This window comes from Primulina huaijiensis, chromosome 7 (assembly GCF_012295235.1).
Source record: "Primulina huaijiensis isolate GDHJ02 chromosome 7, ASM1229523v2, whole genome shotgun sequence".
Lineage (NCBI taxonomy): Eukaryota > Viridiplantae > Streptophyta > Magnoliopsida > Lamiales > Gesneriaceae > Primulina > Primulina huaijiensis.
The window spans coordinates 2,762,687-2,783,053 of NC_133312.1; the positions used below are offsets into that span (position 1 = coordinate 2,762,687).

Here is a 20,367-nt window from a genome sequence, read left to right on the forward strand (position 1 = left end):
AAAAAAATTATGATGCATTTTATTAGTTAATGAATATTGCAATACAAAGTAATGGATAAACAACAAATACAAGCATTCGTAAAAATAAAGAAAACACATGAGGAGGATATTCTCCGATAAGTACAAGATTCGTGAGTATTATAACCAAAATAATTAAAAATAACTTTGTGAAAATCATCTTCTTTTTTCTTCAAAAATTTGATGAAGAATAATTTTAGAGAAGAAGAGAAAGTTGGAGTGATTGAATGTGTTTGTGAGATCATATTTATAGGGCAAAAACTAGCCGTTTTGTTACCGTTTATGACCGTTGGTGTACAAGAAAATATATGTATGTATTTGTATAATTTTATGGTAATAATATGGTGTATATAATATTAGTAATGTTTTAAATAATTATGTATATGATATCACAATATTATAATGAGGTGTCATAAGATATTTTGTTTAAAAATCTTATAGACTTTTATACTTGTCGTATCCCTTACCGGGAGTGTGGGATGTCGTCTTAACATCATCCCAGGATTTATAACAAGTTTTTCGAAAAATTTATTTTTATTATTTATAATAACATTATATTATTTAGTAAATATATAAACAAAAAATAAATAAACAATAAAATAAATATTATTACTTTTGTTACCTTTTTTTTCTGTTTTGGAGCTTGGAAAAATATGGAGGACTTTTAGAGTTTCGTGCTGATAACGTGTTGTGAAAAAGTAAAAATTTACAGTAAAAAGTAAAAATCTCAAACTCTCAAAATTATCACACTACTCACTTTATAATATTTTTCTCTCAACTCAATTGTGATTTTCTTCACAAATGAGATTGAAATATACATATTTAAATAATATTTTTCAACAAAAAGATAGAGATAAATCGAGTCAAATATGACTAAAATGGGCATCTATGGTGATACTATCTGGATTGCAGTTAAATCGAAGAATGAGGGATTTAGTTTTATATAAATTAAAATGTATAAGCCATTGGGGTATACGAAAAGGAAGATTGATGAGGCTTTGTCCGGGAATTGGACAGTTCACGTGGTTTAAGCGGCACTCCAGCATAAAATCAAGGGAACTCTTGAAAAGTACAATTTATATATAAATCGATTATTTTATGAGTTAATTTGTAATATAAACTTTTTATTTAGATCATTTATAAAAAAAAATATATCATTTCATGTAACAAAAATATCACTTACTATAAAAATTTGTAACGTCTCATATTCGACGGCTGTCTTCACTATACCAAGACGAGTCTTTCCAGCGTGCTTATGTCCTCACTCACACGAACCGTAAGAACTTCTCAGGGATCACTCATCTCAAAATTGCCCCAAATCAAGCACGCTTAACTTTGAAGTTCTTATGTGATGAGCTACCGAAAAGAAGATGCACCTTCTTGATATGAGTAGTACATATCAAATCTTTTAAACCCTCATCAACTGTACAGTCTCATACCTGAACAGTTTCGAAATCTCTCTCCTTCCGGTGTAAGATCAGTTCATTCATGTTTCCTCGGTCTAGAATTCTGCTAGGAACCGTTTATTGTCCGTGCAATCTCATGGCACCGACGATCAACCCCGCCCTCTTTGACCACGGACCTCACAATATCGACATGATTAATCTATCTCATTGAACTCATGACACAATAAACTAATAAAAAAAATTAATAGGGTCCCATAATGACACTTAAATTTTGGGACGTATTTTTTGAGCATACGAATAAACATAATTATCACTTAGCTTAAAATATGTATTTTTAAAACATAAAATGTTTCTAGATATATGTGTGTAAAAAAACAATTTTAAAATTAGGACATATTGTAGAACACCCAGCATCTGAAATGGCTGAACTTCATGTTTCATGCCATTAATGGTGAAATTTATGTATTAAATTACTGATTTTAATCTTTTAATAAAAACTGAATACCGAACACAATACCTAAATATCACATTCTAATTGAATGATTTTTGTAGAATTCTTAAAATAATGATTTTATTTTTTTTATACAAAAAAAAAAAACCTAAATTGTAATAATAAAAAATTGCATTTTGGGAATATGAATATATCAGACAAGAAAGAACATAAGTAGCAATGTCTCCAATACAGTACAAGGAAATGTTTTGGGTTAGAAAATCACACTGGAATATTAATACATGAGAACGATTACGCTACTACCTTGACCTCCCACCAGGGGTGGACGACCCGGGTCCGACATGGTAACCAGACCCACCATCCGGACCGTACCCATATACAGGTCCCTGAATCTGATGCCCGCCCATCACACCATATGCACCTTCGTAACCGCTCACCGGGCCACCGGGCTCTCTTCCTGCTAGCGCGGTCTTCTCCCCCTCTGTATCCCTAAACCTCTGCAAGTAAATCTTCAGCGGTTCCACGTAGTCCTCGAACCCTAGAGTGGACATCGCCCAGAGCAAATCGTCGCCGTTGACCGTCTTCCTCTTCTCCCGCTGACACTTGTCGGACGCCTCGCCGGTGATGAAGCTTATGAACTCGGAGACGCATTCCTGCACCGTCTCCTTCGCGTCTTTCGATATCTTGGCGTTCGCTGGCAGCGCTTTCTTCATGATCCTGCTGACGTTAGCGATCGGAAGAAACTTGTCCAGTTCCCTCTGAGAGCCTTCGTTCTGTGAGTTTCCGTCCCTGTTTCCCCATGATTCGCTATCGGAATCCGCCATTTTTCTCTCTCAGAATAATTAAAACAAATTATATAAGCAGACGGCTAGCAGAACGAGAACCGGCTGAGAATAGCTCCGGCGGAGCAAAGAGATTCGCGGGATTGGAACGGAGAGAGGGTTTATAATGGATGATCGCAGGTGATTACGTGGATTTTTGTGGACTGTTGTATGTCGATAACTTTCGGTGACACGCGGGCGCCTTCTCCATTGTCCGATTGGTTGTTGGGGTGAGGAGATCTCTGCCGTTGATTCCGCATCCGCCACGTGGGTACTTATGATTGGTCGAATTTGTTTCGTGGACCCCGTCCTCTACGTCTTTTTCTGACCATAAATATAATGGCTAATCACATTTATTCGCATTGCCAATCAAATGCTTTCCTTTTTAACTTTTATAATAATTTTTTTTAAAAAAAAACTTTATTTAATAATTGGTGGTAGTAATGTGTGGTAATTGGCCATTGGGGGGATAGATATATAATTTCGTGTGAGTTTCTTATTCAATTTTTTATATTTAAAATTTCGTTCCATTATATATTTTTTTCTTCACAAAACAAGTGTATTATAGCCTGAAATTTCTTCAAAATTATTTATTACTTAATTATGGCGTATTTTTCAGAGTTTTCTAGCTGAAAAATGATTGTTGTTCTCATTTTCGGAATTTATTATTATATTTTATTTGTCTAAAAAGATTGTGAATATGATTAGTTTTATTACATGAATAGAGGTTGTTGCAATAATATGACCACAGAATTAGCAAATATTACTTTGATTCGTACAATCAGTTTTGGGCTACGGCACTGCTGCGATAACTCGAACTAATATGTGAAGCTTTTTCAGTTAAGAGAATTGAAGTACATAACAACTTTTGACTTCCTACGTTCAAGAAAAAGGTTGGGAAGGAATCTTGTACCTTTTCCTCTTTTATTATTTCAATTATCATTAATAATTCAATAAATTTTGGTGATTTAACCAAAGGAATCACATGCAAAAACACCAAATTGCTGAACATTACTATCTGTCTGTGTCATTAGATGATTTAACAGTGTATTCTCCATTGAAGGCAGTCCATTGATCGAGGAGCTCCTCCATGGAATCCTGGATGGTGGTTCTTTTAACATCGGTGTTCACCTGTGATGTTGATGACCATTGAGATAAAATGAGATGACACAGTCGACGAAGACTTGCACCCTACCATCACTTTAAATGCAAACGAGTCATGCTAAATAGTTTGGGAGCGGCTGGAAGAAAATTAGATTAGACGAACTTCGAGTTCGAGATGCTTGAATCTTAATGAGCTCGATATTTTAATTATATATATACTATTTATTTAAATTTAAAATAAAATTTAAATCTACCTTTTCATACTACGTTTTACTCGAATCTCGATCTTGAAAATTAATACCCGATCGAGTCAAAATCCATACGTTTTCGAGAGTATACCAGCTCGTGCAAAATGTTATTAAATTATTAAAAACTATTTAACTTAATTAGAATATAATAACATTAAAAATTAAATAAAAAATTCATTTTACCCTATTTAAAAATATACATATCGCTCAATTTAAGATAGAGCTAGTAATTTTTTGGCTTTATATCTCTCCGTTAATTAAACTACATTTCAAATAAAATCTAAGTGAGTTATTACCAACCAAAATAAATTTGAAAAATATTAATAGAAAACATTATATGTACATTATTCATGTATTCCGGAACATATTCATCGGTTTGCAATCATATATTGTAAAACTTTACCAACCAAAATTGCATGAAAAATATTTGTTAAATTTTATAAATTAAAGAAAATGTTTCTACTTATTCAATATGAAAATTATATTTAGTCCCATCAAACTCGTATCAATCATATTATTTATACAATAACAAATTTTTGTACCGAAATCTGCTTTGTACAAAAAATCTGTTCTTTAGTGCCAATTATATTCCTTCTAACACAACACTTTCTTCCTCCAAAAAGCTCTCAAAACAAGAGAGAATTCGGATTCGCCCACGACAAATTCAAGGGGAGACTTCGCAAATATGTTCAACCAAAGGAAGAGACATCATGAAAAACTAAATTATCATATAATTAAAACATTTGCTTGACATAAATAATCGAAACACACAGCAAAGATTAAAATCTAGATCCTACAATCAACTATGTTATCTTACAACAGTTTGGGATCGCAGTAGTCTCATATTCGTCGCTCAAGATATCAGAGAGAATCTACTGACTTTTCTCAGCGTGCACCTGCAACTAATTCTATGCATCCCTAGTGAACAAGGGTGCCAGCTAATCACACTAACAGTAAAACTACAGATGTTTCGACTCGAAGAAAGTAGCACTGTCCACGTAAATTAAGAGGAAAAGAACGAGGCGAGTTAGGGTATAGTGTACAACCAGTTTCTGCTGAGTTGTCAGGCCATAACACGTTGGCTAGAAGGGTTGCTCCCATCCTTGACAACACCATCTTCATCCTTTTCATCATCACCCTCTTCAGCATCAGCAATTTTGGTAAGCTCATCCTGAATCATGAGCTTTATCGATGGTTTTCTACCCATCAGATCTTTATTGAATCTCTTGTCTGAAAAGAGGATAATTTATCAGTATAAGTAAAAAAAAACAGGTTGTAATTGAATTTCAAACATCATGGAAAACAAGAAATCAAATATCTGTTCCTCTTTCTACAGCAGTCAAATAGTCTGGCAAAAGCATTAAGTACGTCTTTGCTAGAGCAGAAATAAAGCAGTAAAATTAGGACCCATGACAAGGAGCCTGCACTTTCCCCAGTACATAGTAGAGAATTTGAGTTTCCTGAATTATGCAACGCCAATCCCTGTTGGTTTGGAACCAGGTAGGGGAACAAAACTTGGAAAGGAGAGGAAAATGGGGCAGGTCAGTTCTAAGTCCTCCGAGATTTTAAAGGGCACATGGGAGCTTACCAAGCAGCTTCAGAATGTCGGTGAAGGTAGCCTGTAAAATTAAATAAAATAAGTTGGGTACGTTAACAGGAGAATGAGAAGGACAAGTAATCTCCTAAATAATGTAAAACTGCAAGAAAACGGGTTGATGTCACTTCTCACAACTTAGACCTGAAGTCAAGAGAGAAGCTAAAACACATTGATTACAAGAACTTATAATACTTACTGTATTGAAGTCAACCTCTTTGAGGATTTCACAAACCGCATTCCTAAGTTCGTTGTCACTTGGCTTTAATTTCTCCTCCCTGAGATTGTCTTTCACTTTTAGTATTTTCTTCCCTTAATCCCACATCAACAAAACAAAAGTCAAAAGAATGATTTTCAGTAGTAGTAGTAGGGAATCGACAGAAAACAAAACAACACATTCACGACTTTTTAACAACAAACAATTTATCAACTTGGAATTGCCGATACTCACCAGGGCTAACACTAGATGAAGTTTTCTTAGGACTGGATGTGTTCTCCTTGATCGATTCATCTTTCTTCTTAGCAGAAGACCTCTTCGTACTCGTATCCTTCTTGTTTTTTGGGCGACTTGGTGGTGATTTTGGAGGTTCTTTCTTTGGTGGAAGGCTGTCCTCTTTAGAGATTGTTACGTTCTTGGTTTTGGCTTTTTCGACAGTTCCCTTCTTTCCAGAGGACTTTGCTGATCCCTGTTTCTTTCTTCTTTTGTCTTTATCAGATTCATTTGCCTTCTGTTCACGTTCAGCAGGTTCAGATTTCTCACCATTACTTTTATCATCCTCATCATGTGTTTCCTCATCTTTTTCTGATTCATCTTCGGGTTTAGGTACGCTATCCTTTTTTGGTGTACCCTTGGTTTTCTTCTGACTCTGTATATGAGAAAGATGAATCTTGTAGTTACACCAAGAACTTATTCACATCCATAAGAGTCAATTGCTATATCGCTTGATGTGATCTTGTTTCTTCAATCTATTTTCATAGAGGAACTTCCAATTGAAGAGTAAAAGCACAAAGCCGTATGCACATATATTTTATCAGATTGTATATTCTTTCTCTCAGTAAGAACCAAGGGATTTAGGCTTGAACTTCAAATTCTTTATGATAGTTACATGCAACACCACGACACATTAGAAAACACAAAAGAAACTTAACATCGTCTGCCAATCCAAATCATCGTCTGCCAATCCAAATCATCGTATGTTGCGCTAATCTAGGGTTTATACGAATTTAGGTTCGCAAGAGCTTTTCAAGTCGGCTCGAATAAAATTCAATTTGAATTTGAATTGTCAAACTCTAACTGAAATCGAACTTGTTCGAATATTTTTTTAACCCAAATTTGACCTGGATTATTTTGCTCTATAGCTTCTTGTGGCCGATCATGAGCTTTAATATCCTAATCAATGTCCTACAAATATGCAAAACATGGACGAGCACGATGTCACAGACTTAGCCCTTATAAGTACACGTGTGGCCTTTCCCCCTCGACTCTGCCCCCACAAATACTAGCAAAGCAGCATTAAAAAGTGATCTTGGTGGTTAAGTGCATAAATAAGCACAAGTAGCATGGAGAAATAATAGAGAGAAAATGCAATTCTTAGTTTAGCTAATAATGAATTGATTGAATTCTTGAATCGGTTCCTTACAAATGAGATCCTACACCTATATATATACAAGTTCCCTAGTCTATCTAGATCATTCTAGCATCTAGAACACTCCACACTACTCTATAATAGAATATACTAGAACTTCCTACGCATTTACATGTTACACAATACAAGAGTGTTATGGAATAGTCTAGACGGTCGTTGAATTCTCCACATTTTGCTAGATAGCCCCGAAAGCTTCTAGACCCAACCTCTTCAACAACATTTTAGGTCATTCCTCACGAGCCTAGAATGATCGATCATGTCCACATTGTTTTAGGTCATTCCGCATGAACCTAGATCCTTCAAGGTCCTTCTTAACTTCTCCAGAACAATCACTTGCCTTCAAGAGAGTGTTAGAGCCCTCGAGAAGGTTATGGATGCCACAAAGCCTCTTTGACAGCTTCCTTTGCCAAAATCATTGTGTCTTGCGTGTCGAAACTGTCAGCCCATGACAACGAGCTCAAATTCGAGGACTTACTTATGGAGTTTGATAATTAAGTTCAAACCAAATGAATTGATCTTGAATTCGAATTTCTGATCAAGCCAACCCCAAGCCCAAAATAATTCATGTTTCTAACTTGAAGGCGGAAAATAAAAACCGACTCCATGCTCACATATGAAAATAGGGCTGATATGCATCAAGAAAACAAATAAGAAAGTAGCCACAACAACTTACTATAGAAATTTCATGCATTTAGAACGATGTACCTTAGCCAAGCCTTCTGAAGGAGTGATACTCCTAGATGCTGATTTGTTCTCTCTCTTTCTTTTTTTCCCCTTACTTGACTGATCAGCATACACAATACACAAAAAAAATTCTATAAGTCGAACGACACGAGAATTTAATAATGCCGTCAAACTAAAAAATGAACTTGGGGTGAAACCAGTTCTTTTTCAGCAAGCAACTCAGTGGTGGTTGCATGAGGTGCCACCAAAAACTCTATCAACTTCGAGATGATATCTTCCTGAATGTAAAATAATAGAATTCAAACGTTAATTCTTGAAACAAAACAAAGACGAAGATGATCATGAACTTTTCATTAGAAATAACATACCTTCCTTATTGTAGCCGATATTGGTATATCAAGGACATCACAAAACTCAGCTAGTTTATCTTTGAAAATCTTGTCAAGTTTATCTTTAAGTTTTAGAGTTTGCTTTTCCTGAGACATTGTTAACTTAATATGTTGAAAAGGTTTTCTGTAGAGCCAAATCATAGTATCCAATTGATCGGTAACTTATTCCAAGTTCTACTTCACCTCATCATCATGCCAAGCGAACCCAGAGAATCTTGATATGTTGTTCTTCACTTGAGCTGCCTAGAGGTCATAATGAAAAAAGATATCTCAACTTACCAACAAAAGAAAGAAGAAATAGCTGACAACAGATTGACATATGAAAGATAACCAGATGGATGCACTAAGAGTATAATATTCACTGATAATTTCATGACAATTTGCAGGACTTATATAAATTTCAGCGCCAACTTACCCAAAAAAACCAAAATATGTTTAAAGAAAGATGTCTCACAAGAGTTAAAAATTGATTCCAGTGACTAAAAAACATTATCATCCACGACAGATCATTCCATGTTAGCTTGGGGATTCATGACATGAAAAGTGGAATAAAGCTTTTCGTGACCTCCTCTTTTAGGTCTTATGCTTCGTGCACCGAGAAGTTCAGAATGCATTATTGATAATAGAATCAGTCAGTAATTATACTTCCACAGAATTTAAAGAGCTACTGGGAAAAAAAAAAGCACGCATTCAAATTCTGCGGTACAAGTCCAATGGGCCATTACACAACGGAAAGAGAATGTCGACTACATGAATGTGGAATCAAATATAAGCCATGTGATATTATCATGTGAAGTAACACTTTTAAAACAATCTGATATGAAGCTCAACCAAAATTCTTAGGACAGAAGCATCACCTTTCCTCTCCTTCCAAAAAGAATTGTATGCAGCAATTTGAAGGTATCATCACTCTTCTTCCTAGACAACTTGTAAGCCACTGTAACAACTAATACAGTTTATACTTCATAAACAACATCAAATCAATTTATAAGACCGCAGTTTAGGACAATATTAAAAACAAGACAAACATCGGTCAAGTTAATTTTAGTGAAAATCACAATTCTAACCAAATTTTCAATACCTATATTTCAAGGAACAAGAATTTGCGTTGCCGCAATAAGAGTAAGATCTAAAACTTTAACGCCCAACAGCAAGATCAAAAAGACATAAAAGATACCTAGCACGCACACATTTTTTTTATTCGTCGAATAGAAACTCGATTTTACACGCAGGACCATGCAGCATGCATGCTTGTGCGTGTGCGCACAGACAATCTGTCGAATAGGGAGATGGAATATCATAAGAAGTCATGATTTCTGTCACTAGTGACCAACTCTCAAACGAGCACTTCGGAGAAATGCCAAATCTCACCAGGGCTACTTTCATGGATATGAAATAGGAATTCATGAAATGCATATGATAACATGGGAATTCCAAATTCAAAACCATCTTTTTTGTTAAAAATTTTACATTGCCTGAAAATCATAAATGGAAACCTAGGATCTCAAATTCACAGAAAAAAATCTTTCGATGCACACATTTTGTTATGTGATTCGAATTATACAAGCAAAAGGCTTATCATCTCATCTGGTCATGGAGAGTAGATATGAGACGCAGACCACGTCATATTTGGTTGGAATAGTCCAAATCCATGATTTTTTTTTTTCAAAAGCATTCTAAAACCTATAAAGGAGAAAACAAGCAAATAAATGCAAATCCTTGCAATGCTAGGTAAAACTCAAGACAAGAAATTTCAGATACGGGAATATGAGATTCACTATTCATCGGGAAGCATTCTAAAACCCATAATTATTAGGTCCAAAATCTTCAAATTTAGCCTTCAAACACTAAAAATCATTGAATGAACTGTACTCTTTGGAAGGAACAAGCCCTTTTTTGTTGAGAAATGACAAGGCCCTTCCAGAGGCTTTAATTTGCCGAGCAGTCAAAGTAATTTTGGGTAGTTTTGGGTGAGTAATGGGGGTGGGGGCAATAGATTCCAAGGTAAAGCATTATCCAAAAAATATCAAGAACAGATGGTGAAACATGAATCAGCAGACAGACGCAAGTCTAAAACTTTAACACGAGACGAAGACTTTTTCCTGCAGCATTAAACTAATAAATTTGTAGCTTGCCGACCAAAATAGAAGAGAAGCTAAAATTCACATGCAAAAAAGGAAGTAAGACTTTACAACAAGTGGAAATGCTCATAAAACTAAAGACTGTCTACATGCAACCCATTAAACCCCAACATTGTTATGCGAACTTATGCAATGGAAAATGTAAAAGGTTAGTTAAACATACATATGCAACACATCTGACAAGGTAAAAAGAGACTCATGAGACTCACATAACTACCTTATACAAAGAAAAATTAAGCTACAATAACAAAAGATCACAAATTTTTAAGTGATCCAGCTTTGTTGAGCACACACTAAACATTGAGGCCCGCAACCATCCTAATGTCTTAACACAAGCATTAATATGATGCTGCAATTATTAGCTTTGCTCACCATGAAAATCAAACGAGAAGAATAAAAAGAAAGTGCAAAACATAACAGCTTAGGAACATCACAACCCACACCGAAAATCTTTAGGCATGGAATCATAGTTGAAGTACATACATACATTTAGCACAAGCAACAAAATTAGTAAAATGAATACCATTTGGGATGTCTTTCAGCGCAGTTCCACGTCCCTGCAAACAAACACCAAGGTATCAAAGAGTGAATCTTCATTATCATTGAATTTCATACTATAAAGAAATGAATTTTACAGAGAGGATGCAAACAACAGAGTGCAAACTAAATGGATACACCTTTTCAACTTTGAACTCCTTCGCAGCGTCCTGCTCAATAATGGCCACAAGTCTCTCAACTGATTTCCTTTCACGAACGGGCCGGTCAATTGTGAGAGCCACGGGGGTTTTCTGCTCCTCTTTTTTATCCGTCGAGGTTTTAGTTTCTTTAGTTTTTTTCTCCCTCTGGGTGTATGAATCCTTGTCTTTTGTTTCCTGTTTCACACTTCTTTCATTTTTGTCATCACCACTCTTTGTTCTCAGACGATTCTTTCGGCCCCTCTCCTCTTTAGATTCTTTCAGCTTTTCCTCTTCTCCCACTCCATCCACCTTGTCCTCAACCTTATCATCAGCCTCATTTTTCTCACCAGGGCCGTGATTCATTTCCTCAATCTCCATGTCCACATTTTCTTCTGCAACTTGCTGCTTTTCTTCTTCTTCTTTGGTCTCTTCCATTCTTTCATCTTTTCCCCCTTCTTTCACTACATGTTTACTTTTTGCCTTCTCTTCGGTTTCCTTGCTAGCATTCACCTTTTCTTTGTCAATATCGTTATTCTCGACTTCCTCGGCAACCTTGTTTTCTTCTACCATTTCTGTTACTCCATCATTACACTCCTCTGTCTTCTCCATCACAGGCTCTGTCTTTTCCTCCATCTCAACGTTCCCATTTGCCACTGACTCAACATCTTTATCTCCCATGACAGGTTATAGAAAAAGTCTATGACCTCTCGAAAAACCTCTTTTTTGCTGAACAAAAACTAAATCCGCACCAAAATTCATAAACAATATTCTGAGGAACTACCATAGCAACCAAATTATGAACGAACAAAAGAAAAACCCAACAAAAGAAAGAGGATGAACGTCATTATCAGTATTTAACACTGTAACTCAAAACACGTACAGTAAGCAAAAATTCAGATAATTAGCTGAAACATATAAATAGGGAAAAATATCATATGCACAATTGAACCATAAATCGTCTAAAAATGTGCATCCCGCAAACACAGTAGACATAACTAAATAAAAAATCATTCCAACACAGTACACACGACTAGTTTGCATGCCAAGAAAAAACCCAAAAATTCGCCCAAAAAAGAGGAAATCAGATCACCTACAGTAAAAATGAATCAAACAGCAACAAAAAATCAAATTCCTCGACTTGAGCACAAACCCTAACTAAAACTGCCCTAGTTTAAGTCAAATTCAGAAAGGAACAGCGAGGAAACGCAATAAAATTTGTACAATGAAGAAAAAAAGAGAGAGAAGCTAACATGGAAAGGCAAAACTCACAGAGAATTCGAAGCTCGCTTTCAAAACATTGGAAGCTCGCTTATCATCTCTCCGTAATTCCTGTCTGTTTCGTTTTTCTCGTATCAACGTAAGCGCGGTGGGGTTCACATTTGGAGCCAGGCATTTATTCCGGATTTCAAATCCGGATTTTATATTCAGTTTTATGCCACGTCGGATGCTCAAGTCAGTTAATTATATAAAATAGATTTAATTTGACGACTCAGATCTCCTGTGATCTCACGTACTCGATAGACGGCCAGGATTACAATTTATCAACGTTTCACTAAATTTAGTAACATATTTTTAAAATAATTATAAAAGGTTAAAATTAGTAAAAAAATTATTGAATTGTAAGAGCGTATGAAATATATTATCATACTATATAATAAAGAGATGGCATCTTGGAATAAAAAATAACTATTGGGAAAAGAAATATATGGTATTGATTTAAGCAACCAAAAAGACATATCACACATTAAAACGTTCAAATTTTATAATATATTATAAATGATAATTATTTATTCTAACCATACAAAATTATGTTATTCATTCTAAAATATATAAAAATGTATATATATTAAAGTTCAATTTTTGATCACTTAAAATAGTATAATTTTAACTTTTTCCCGAATTCTTTACCAGTTTGTAAAATTTTAGTTATATCAACTTCTTGTAAACTGAAACTATTGACCAAATTATAAATTTTTTGTTCTATATTCGAAATTCTTCCAAATTTTGTATAAAATGTTGGATTAAACGTGCGTATGTGAGAATAATAGTGAGATGTGTGATCTTATTAGAAGTTCTCATGCGTCAAATTAATGACATTGCGTTGGTTGATCTAATTGTTCAGATGAACCATAAAAAAATAACATCAATTTTTAACATGTAATATTGTCTCTATCGAGGACAGAACCGGTGATAAGGAAAAAATAAGACTGATTTATATGATATATAAGACATCACCAGCAGATAGACATGTACCTCTTCAGACTAATGGTCCTAACAGTCTTGCTCCTTAGCACATAAGTAGGTGCACACTACACTGGCATGAGTATACAAAAATAAAATTGTATATTTACTAACAGCTATAATTTTGAACTAACGAAAAAGATTCGATTCCAAAAAAAACATAGTATTTATTGCATACATGAGAATAATGTACATGTCACCAGTTTCGTAAGAATATTCATATAAACAAATTAATAAAATTAATAAATATTGTTTTCTATTATATATAATATTAATATTAATTGCAGTAAAAGACTGAACTTTCATATGATTTATCCAACATTAGATATGTCAAAATGGGTTATGCTCGTTTAATCGATCTATACTGCCTTATATATAATATTAATATCAATTGAATTGAATCACTTAACTTGTAAAATGATTTATCCATCACTAGAGGTGTTAATAGGTTAGAGTCGTCGAATCAAACCGTCGCACTAAAATGGCTTGCCGGTCCGTCCAAATTACACACAAAATTGATTAGGTTTACTAGGTATGTCCGCCTCGTCGCTGAAAATAAGCGGATAGGGTTAAATAAATTTATCAACCCACTGAAAAGTTGGATCGGCCCGAGCAACTAGCCCGTTTGTCTATATGGGTAATTAAATATAACTGATTTTTACTTGATCGTTATATATGCAACTGAACTAAGTAAAAATTCAACTTTAATCTCTCAAACACTGCTAAAATAAATTGCAATGCTTCATATGATATTATTATTATTCGTGACCGACAGCCCATGTGGTTGTGACTAAAATTGAATAACTCATATTAACTATTTGAATAACAATACAACTAACATTTATCAAATATTATAAACTGCACAATAAAGTTTTTGAATTGCAATACAATCATCTGTCAACTATTATCTTCACCAAAACAAATACAACGGTTGCAACTACTGTCAATAAATTACAATTATTTATCTAATCATCTTTATTCAGTTTTAGTGCTTTCAAATTTTCTTGTATCACCTCCAAGCACTTCAATATTTCATCTAATTTTTCGGTCTGGGATACTTCGCCTCTTGAACTTGAACCTGCACTTGAACTTTCGTTTATTGTATTTTGGGAGGACGTCGACGTAGATTGTTTCACCGATGCGGCATTGTAAGCTTTCTCGGCCTCCTCTCTGGTTCTGAATTATTGGTGGACAACATCCTTATACCCGATAACATTAGAGCTTGTTTCTGCCCACGTGTCATAAATGCCAGATGTACGCCCAACAAATACAATGTATGTTTTGCCCTACATTGTAACGCAAATTGTTTCAAAAACAGAGAATGTGAATACAAATAAACTAAACCAAAAATTATATTATTTCAATTCTTGACCAAGAATTAACAGATTCCATAACATGAGATCTCTGCCACAACTTAAACTTCTCAGGAGATCTAATAACCAAAGTAGCCAATGACAATAAAGACTAGTTGGGTTTTTCATGGTTCTCCACCATTCCACTGAAAAAATGGAGGTTTTAAGTCAATCTTCATTCTCTGTGTATCATAAGAGTACGTTATGGCAAGCTAACTGAATGCAAAGGATGCTGGCACAAATGTCTACAAATTATTAGCTCCGTAATGTGACTTCTGAGACGAAAATTTTAAAGATTGTGAAGGATGAGCAATTGTATAGGTCTATAGTCAGGCACTAGAAGCCCATAATTAATTTAATTGCTCGCTTTATATTCCCCAACTCGTCGAAATATCGCTTTACACGGTGGCTCAGCAAGTCCATCCCAATTGTACACAAAACAACACAAATCACAGAATTACATTCAAATTGTTGCCATCCGAACATCAATTGCAAACTAACAAACTCATTTTAAAACAATAATTGTATAAAGTTTGAAAAAAAAATTGAAAAAATGCAGAATACCATTGAATGTTGTGACACCGCACGATTTTCCTGGGTTCCCCTTTTCTGGCGTCGGCAAATGGTGGCGCTCTCACGTCCGGTGTTGGCCTCGGATGTCCCGTGGAGTAACCCGAACAGGGTTGGTGAATCGGCCACAAAAAATAATCTTCGCGATGAGTTTGTTTTGGGAATTGCTTTTTCTGTGCTGGGATATAGTATATTAATGTCCACACAGAAAGTTAAAAAATAGAAAAAAAAATAAAAAATTCCAGGTGTACAGCCACACATGGGCTGTCGCTCACGAGCAGTGTATCATTTTCGTGTATATATATATATATATATATATGCTTTTCTGATAAATTATCTTTTTAATGAAAATTAACGTGTCACAATTAGTATTCACATACATTGGTTAATTTTATGTTGGAAATTTGAATTCATTTTATCTTAGTTTCCACTTGTTTGTTTAAAAAATCAAAATAAACCGCCCAAAGTCACTTAAACCGATCGAAATCGTGCATTAAGTTTTAACTAAAAATAAATATTTGAAACCGAACCCGATTCGATTTGAATTTAGTAAAAAAGTCGTTCAAACTATATCGTGATCGCCCATGTTTCTATCCGTTAATTAAAATAAATTCGATTTGTTTTAATTTTGAAGGCTACTTTAGTAAATAACTAGAATGAGTGCCATCGATTCGCGAAAAAAGAATCCATATTTCGGATATTACTATTACTACCTCCACAATGGAGCGATTCGATTCTGTACTGTTTGAAGCTGTGAGCTTTCTCTAGTTGCCGGCAAATCAACGCGGCGGTTGTACTTGTGGTGAAATCAGGCGGAGATATCGGTGGCGGGCTCAGTTCCATTATCGTATGTATTTCATGGACTTATCTCCGGTGCAAATTCCTCGTTCCTCCATTGAAGAAGATGAGTGGGGTATTCCCTCTTTTTTTTTTTGTCTTTGTTGTCTAGGCCGGTTCTTATTATCTTTCTGACTCTCTGTGTATTTTAATTGATTTCGAAATCTTTGTTAAATTTTACCATTGGCATAATCGATTTTGAGCCGCGAATTGAAAATTGGAACAGTTACTTTGTGAGTGGAATTTCAATCACGGGGCTTAGTGTGCCCAATTGAAGTCTATGACCAGCTTTTTTGTTTATTCTTTTTTGGTCGATGAATTGTTTTTCCTTTTTCACCTTTATTTGCAGCTTATGAAGAATGCTCTATTACTTGGAGGAGATTGAAATTTATAGGCTTTGAATAACGATAGCATTATAATGAAATAGAAACCCGCAACATCACACACACACACAAAATGAATTTGTAATAGACAAAAATATGCTACTTTAAATTTTATAGTTACTTTATGGTGTTTTGTTGAGCAAACTTGGATGTTGATGGCTGACGATGACAAAGTTTGAGAAGATAGTTGAGTCTATTAAGATGGTTTAACTGTTGCTTCATTTTGCTGGATCCTCAACTGAGCTGGTCTTGCTACAAGCTTGTACCCTCCTATGTTGATCCGCAAAGATATGTTTTGTACCAGCATGTTGAATGTCTTCCCAGTACCCTCCTGGGAGTAGACAAAAAAACCAGTGCTTCAAATGAATGGTACATTGTGATTTTATATTTATATGCCATAGTAAATAGGTGTCGTGGATTAATTCGAATCTGATTCTTAAAGCATTTCAAAGGTGATAAGGTTTGATGATGCCATGCAAGCACTGCTGAGCTTTAAGTTTTTCTGTCTAAGCATTGTTCAATCCAGGCTGTCAATCTATACGAAGTTCCATGATATTAGATACAATCTATGCTGAGTATTTGATTCTTTAATGTTTTGTTGAAGACACTGATGGATTTGTGATACCAAGCTTGGAAATCGACGATGCGGACGAAAATAAAACCAATTCCCCTGAAGCTGACAACTCTAAACTGTCTGTAGCTGAGGTAATGCAGGAGCTTTTAGTTAATCTTAGAATAAATTATCTTTTCTTTTTGGGGTTCCTGAGACACTCGGAAACTGTTAGTTTCTTATGGTTGAAATGGATCACACATAATGTTTGAAATGCTTTAACAGACGAGAAAAGAGGAGGATATACACCTTGGAGACCATGGAACGCCCCCAACTCAATCAAAAGAACAAGTTTACGATTCATCTGGCCGCAAGCAAAGGTTTAAGCTGAAACTCAAGGAGGCCGATAGACGTTGCACTGGAAGCGGGCGCGAGAATAAGGTGGATAATTTAAGGGAGCTTGTTGGTGGTGAGAAAATTCCCATAATTTCATCGAAGGAGGTTTCTCCGGTTGAATGGCTTGATCCCCATTGTCACGAGTCGGAGTTTGAGAAGATCTGCCACCATTAAGTTGTCATTTACCAGTTTAATACAGCCGCCGGCTTATCTTTAATCCATTCCTTTGCTCAGGTCATCTCTCCGACCATTTTCATACCCCAACAGTTATTTTGCATATGAACATTAATGCTGCCTATAATGTGAGAACGAGTAAATTTATACTGTTAAGCCACCGTTTGGTTCACTGATGGGGTGGTGAATGATGTTCAATACAAAGACGATAAATCAATATAAATGTATAAGTTAATGATGTATGATACTAGTTTATCTTTTGTAAAATTTAGTCAACCATTGAATAAAATAAATAAGAATAATCAATTAATATGTTATCAACTGCTGGATATAAATATTTATCTAATCATTTCAGACTGATTTATAATATTTGGAAACTTAATATCCCGCAAAAATTACTTCTGATTATTTAAAGTGAAACGATATAATCATCATTCATTTTCTTGGACAAAATTTTTGTTATCTTGAAAATTAACATGCTAAAATAAAATTACAATCTAATTGTAAGTGCCACGTCTCACGCCCTCACAAAATCAACTTACTAAACACAACTACTTATGGCAACAATATGCATCAAGGTTTATCTAATTTTATGAATTTTATCAACATCAATATATATATATATATATATAAGGTTTTTCAATTGACATTAAATTATCATTTTGTAATCATAAATGTTTGATCTCAAATGCATGTTATTTCGATATTACCTTAATTTGAAAGAGTTAATGCATAATAGTTTTCTTCTAAAACCATATGTATATTGTATCTCTTGAATCGTCTTCTTAAAATTCAAATAAGAGGACCCAAGAAAATTAAAAGAGAGATACTCATAAGATTTTCAAATATACATTAAATTACTCTCAATAAATATGTCTATGACCCTCAATAATCAGAAATGTTTGACACTCAATGCATGCAATTTGAGATTTTCATAATTTGAAATAGTTAATGCATAGTATAATTATGTCAAAAGCACTCGTTGTATAATTTTTGTCTCTTGGGATGCCTTATTTGATGAGATGAGGTTTGATAGGAGAGCTCTGTTCGGAGTCCATCATAATCTCGTAAATAATTTGAACGATCAACAACACCAAGTATATAATACGATTATGAATGCTGTTGATTTGAATATGGGAGATATTTTCTTTGTATATGGATATCAAATGGATAAATTGTTTTGAACGTGGCATCCAGTGGTATAACATCTCTTCTGTTCCCTGGTGGAAGAACTGCTCATTCTCGCTTTTTAATTCTATTTAATCCTAATGAGGAATCAACATGCGATATCAAGCAAGGAAGTTCTCTTGCAGAACTTATAGTAAAATATAAACTTATCATATGGGATGAGGCTTCAATGACGCAAAAGTTTTGTTTTGAAGTTCTGGATAAAAGTATGAAAGAGATAATGAGATTCGTGAATCATTCAAGCCTTCATATGCCTTCTGGAGGAAAAACAGTCGTTTTCGGCGGTGCTTTTCGACGAATATTGCATGTTATTCCAACAGGTAGTAGACATGATATTGTTCTTGCGACTATTAATTCACCGTACTTTTGGAGACATTACAAAGTTTTGAGATTGACGAATAACATGAGATTGCGGAATTTGAGTTCTGATCAAGAATATGCTGAAATGAAAAAAAAATTGAATTGGATTGCTAATTTAGGGGATGGAAAAATTGGAGAAGCAAATGATGGTTATGCAGCAATTGATATTCCCGACGAACTTTTGTTGAAAGATTACAATGATTCTATTGCAACAATTGTCGAGAGCACATATCTGTTTTTTGGAAATATTGTCAGTGATGCAACATATTTTCAGCAAAAAGCTATATTGGCCCCGACTCTTGATGTCGTTCAGTCAGTAAATGAATACATAATTTATATGAACCATTCAGATGGAAGATTGTATATAAGTTCTGACACAACGTGTCATTCAGATAAAAATATTGATTTATTACATGATGTGCATACCCCTGAGTTCTTAAACTCGATCAGGTGTTTTGAAGTACCAAACCACGAGTTAAACTTTAAGCTAGGAACTCTAGTTATACTTATATTGCTACGGAACATAGATCATTCACTTGGACTATGCAATGGAACTAGGTTGATTTTGACATTCTTGGAAATTATGTTTTGGAAGGAAATATTCTAATTGGAACTAATGCGGGTCATAAAATTATTATTCAAAAATTGTTATTGACTCATTCTGATCAAAGACTTCCTTCAAATTCCAACGAAGACAATTTTCTTTGATTGTATTTAAAGAAATTTTTCATAATATGTGAAAAAATTTGTTTCTTAATTGTATGATTTATAATCATTTTTTTTTCATTCAGCATAGTAATTAATTTCATCTCGTGCGATCGGGTTAGATACTAGTATTTACTAATTTCAAAGATTAACTGGTCATTCTCTCAAATAATAAAACTTAACACCATCTTTAAGTTTTTTTTTTGAATTGTTTTTTTCAAACAACTAATTTCAAGTAATATGATATGTTGAGATTCTTCTCAGACTAGCCAAACACAATCATTACAATTGGACTAATCAAGCAATTTTTAATTGAGTGGGTATCATGTGAGATGGTCTCACGCAAGTTTTTGTTTTTTTTAATTTCTTTTTGAAAAATCCCAAATGAATTATTAGAAATAAAATATTGAAAAGAAAAACGTGATAATCTAC

At 34.4% G+C, this 20,367-nt stretch overlaps 4 protein-coding genes across 9 annotated transcripts; 2 read left to right on the plus strand and 2 right to left on the minus strand.

Annotated features, from left to right (window-relative positions):
• Positions 1–2,065: 2,065 nt before the first annotated feature.
• On the minus strand, positions 2,066–2,804 carry LOC140980597 (nuclear transcription factor Y subunit B-3-like). Its single transcript, XM_073446520.1, has one exon. The coding sequence runs from the start codon at positions 2,697–2,699 to the stop codon at positions 2,175–2,177; it is 525 nt and encodes a 174-aa protein (XP_073302621.1). The 5' UTR covers positions 2,700–2,804; the 3' UTR covers positions 2,066–2,174.
• A 1,954-nt stretch (positions 2,805–4,758) lies between these two features.
• LOC140981734 (DEK domain-containing chromatin-associated protein 1-like) lies at positions 4,759–12,602 on the minus strand. 6 transcript variants are annotated; one of them, XM_073448154.1, is made up of 12 exons: positions 12,449–12,601; positions 11,180–11,916; positions 11,026–11,059; positions 9,219–9,298; positions 8,545–8,604; positions 8,341–8,448; positions 8,170–8,250; positions 7,994–8,071; positions 6,094–6,508; positions 5,842–5,954; positions 5,637–5,667; positions 4,759–5,278 (listed from the first exon to the last, which is right to left on the minus strand). In XM_073448154.1, the coding sequence occupies exons 2-12, from the start codon at positions 11,855–11,857 to the stop codon at positions 5,112–5,114; spliced, it is 1,845 nt and encodes a 614-aa protein (XP_073304255.1). In that variant the 5' UTR covers positions 11,858–11,916; positions 12,449–12,601; the 3' UTR covers positions 4,759–5,111. The 6 variants fall into 6 exon arrangements, with proteins under 6 accessions (XP_073304255.1, XP_073304254.1, XP_073304251.1 ...); XM_073448153.1 differs by having other exon boundaries at positions 9,219–9,307; XM_073448150.1 differs by lacking the exon at positions 4,759–5,278 and adding an exon at positions 5,295–5,562 and having other exon boundaries at positions 9,219–9,307; positions 11,180–11,905; positions 12,449–12,602.
• Positions 12,603–15,996: 3,394 nt separating this feature from the next.
• LOC140980279 (uncharacterized) lies at positions 15,997–17,999 on the plus strand. The gene is made up of 3 exons (XM_073446015.1): positions 15,997–16,255; positions 17,167–17,267; positions 17,398–17,999. Exons 1-3 carry the CDS (start codon positions 16,192–16,194, stop codon positions 17,680–17,682), a joined length of 450 nt encoding a protein of 149 aa, XP_073302116.1. The 5' UTR covers positions 15,997–16,191; the 3' UTR covers positions 17,683–17,999.
• A 1,040-nt stretch (positions 18,000–19,039) lies between these two features.
• Positions 19,040–19,837, plus strand: LOC140980787 (uncharacterized). Its single transcript, XM_073446825.1, has one exon. It carries the CDS (start codon positions 19,040–19,042, stop codon positions 19,835–19,837), a length of 798 nt encoding a protein of 265 aa, XP_073302926.1.
• Positions 19,838–20,367: the final 530 nt, after the last annotated feature.

Coding starts and splice junctions, on each gene's coding strand:
- LOC140981734 (XM_073448150.1), bottom strand. CDS start 11,857: ATGGGAGATAAAGATGTTGAGTCAGTGGCAAATGGGAACGTTGAGATG. Junction 9,308..11,025: donor GCTGAAAGACATCCCAAATG/GTATTCATTTTA, acceptor AAACTGTATTAG/TTGTTACAGTGGCTTACAAG. Junction 5,668..5,841: donor AAGAGGTTGACTTCAATACA/GTAAGTATTATA, acceptor TTAATTTTACAG/GCTACCTTCACCGACATTCT.
- LOC140980787 (XM_073446825.1), top strand. CDS start 19,040: ATGACGCAAAAGTTTTGTTTTGAAGTTCTGGATAAAAGTATGAAAGAG.
- LOC140980597 (XM_073446520.1), bottom strand. CDS start 2,699: ATGGCGGATTCCGATAGCGAATCATGGGGAAACAGGGACGGAAACTCA.
- LOC140980279 (XM_073446015.1), top strand. CDS start 16,192: ATGTATTTCATGGACTTATCTCCGGTGCAAATTCCTCGTTCCTCCATT. Junction 16,256..17,166: donor CATTGAAGAAGATGAGTGGG/GTATTCCCTCTT, acceptor GTTTTGTTGAAG/ACACTGATGGATTTGTGATA. Junction 17,268..17,397: donor CTAAACTGTCTGTAGCTGAG/GTAATGCAGGAG, acceptor ATGCTTTAACAG/ACGAGAAAAGAGGAGGATAT.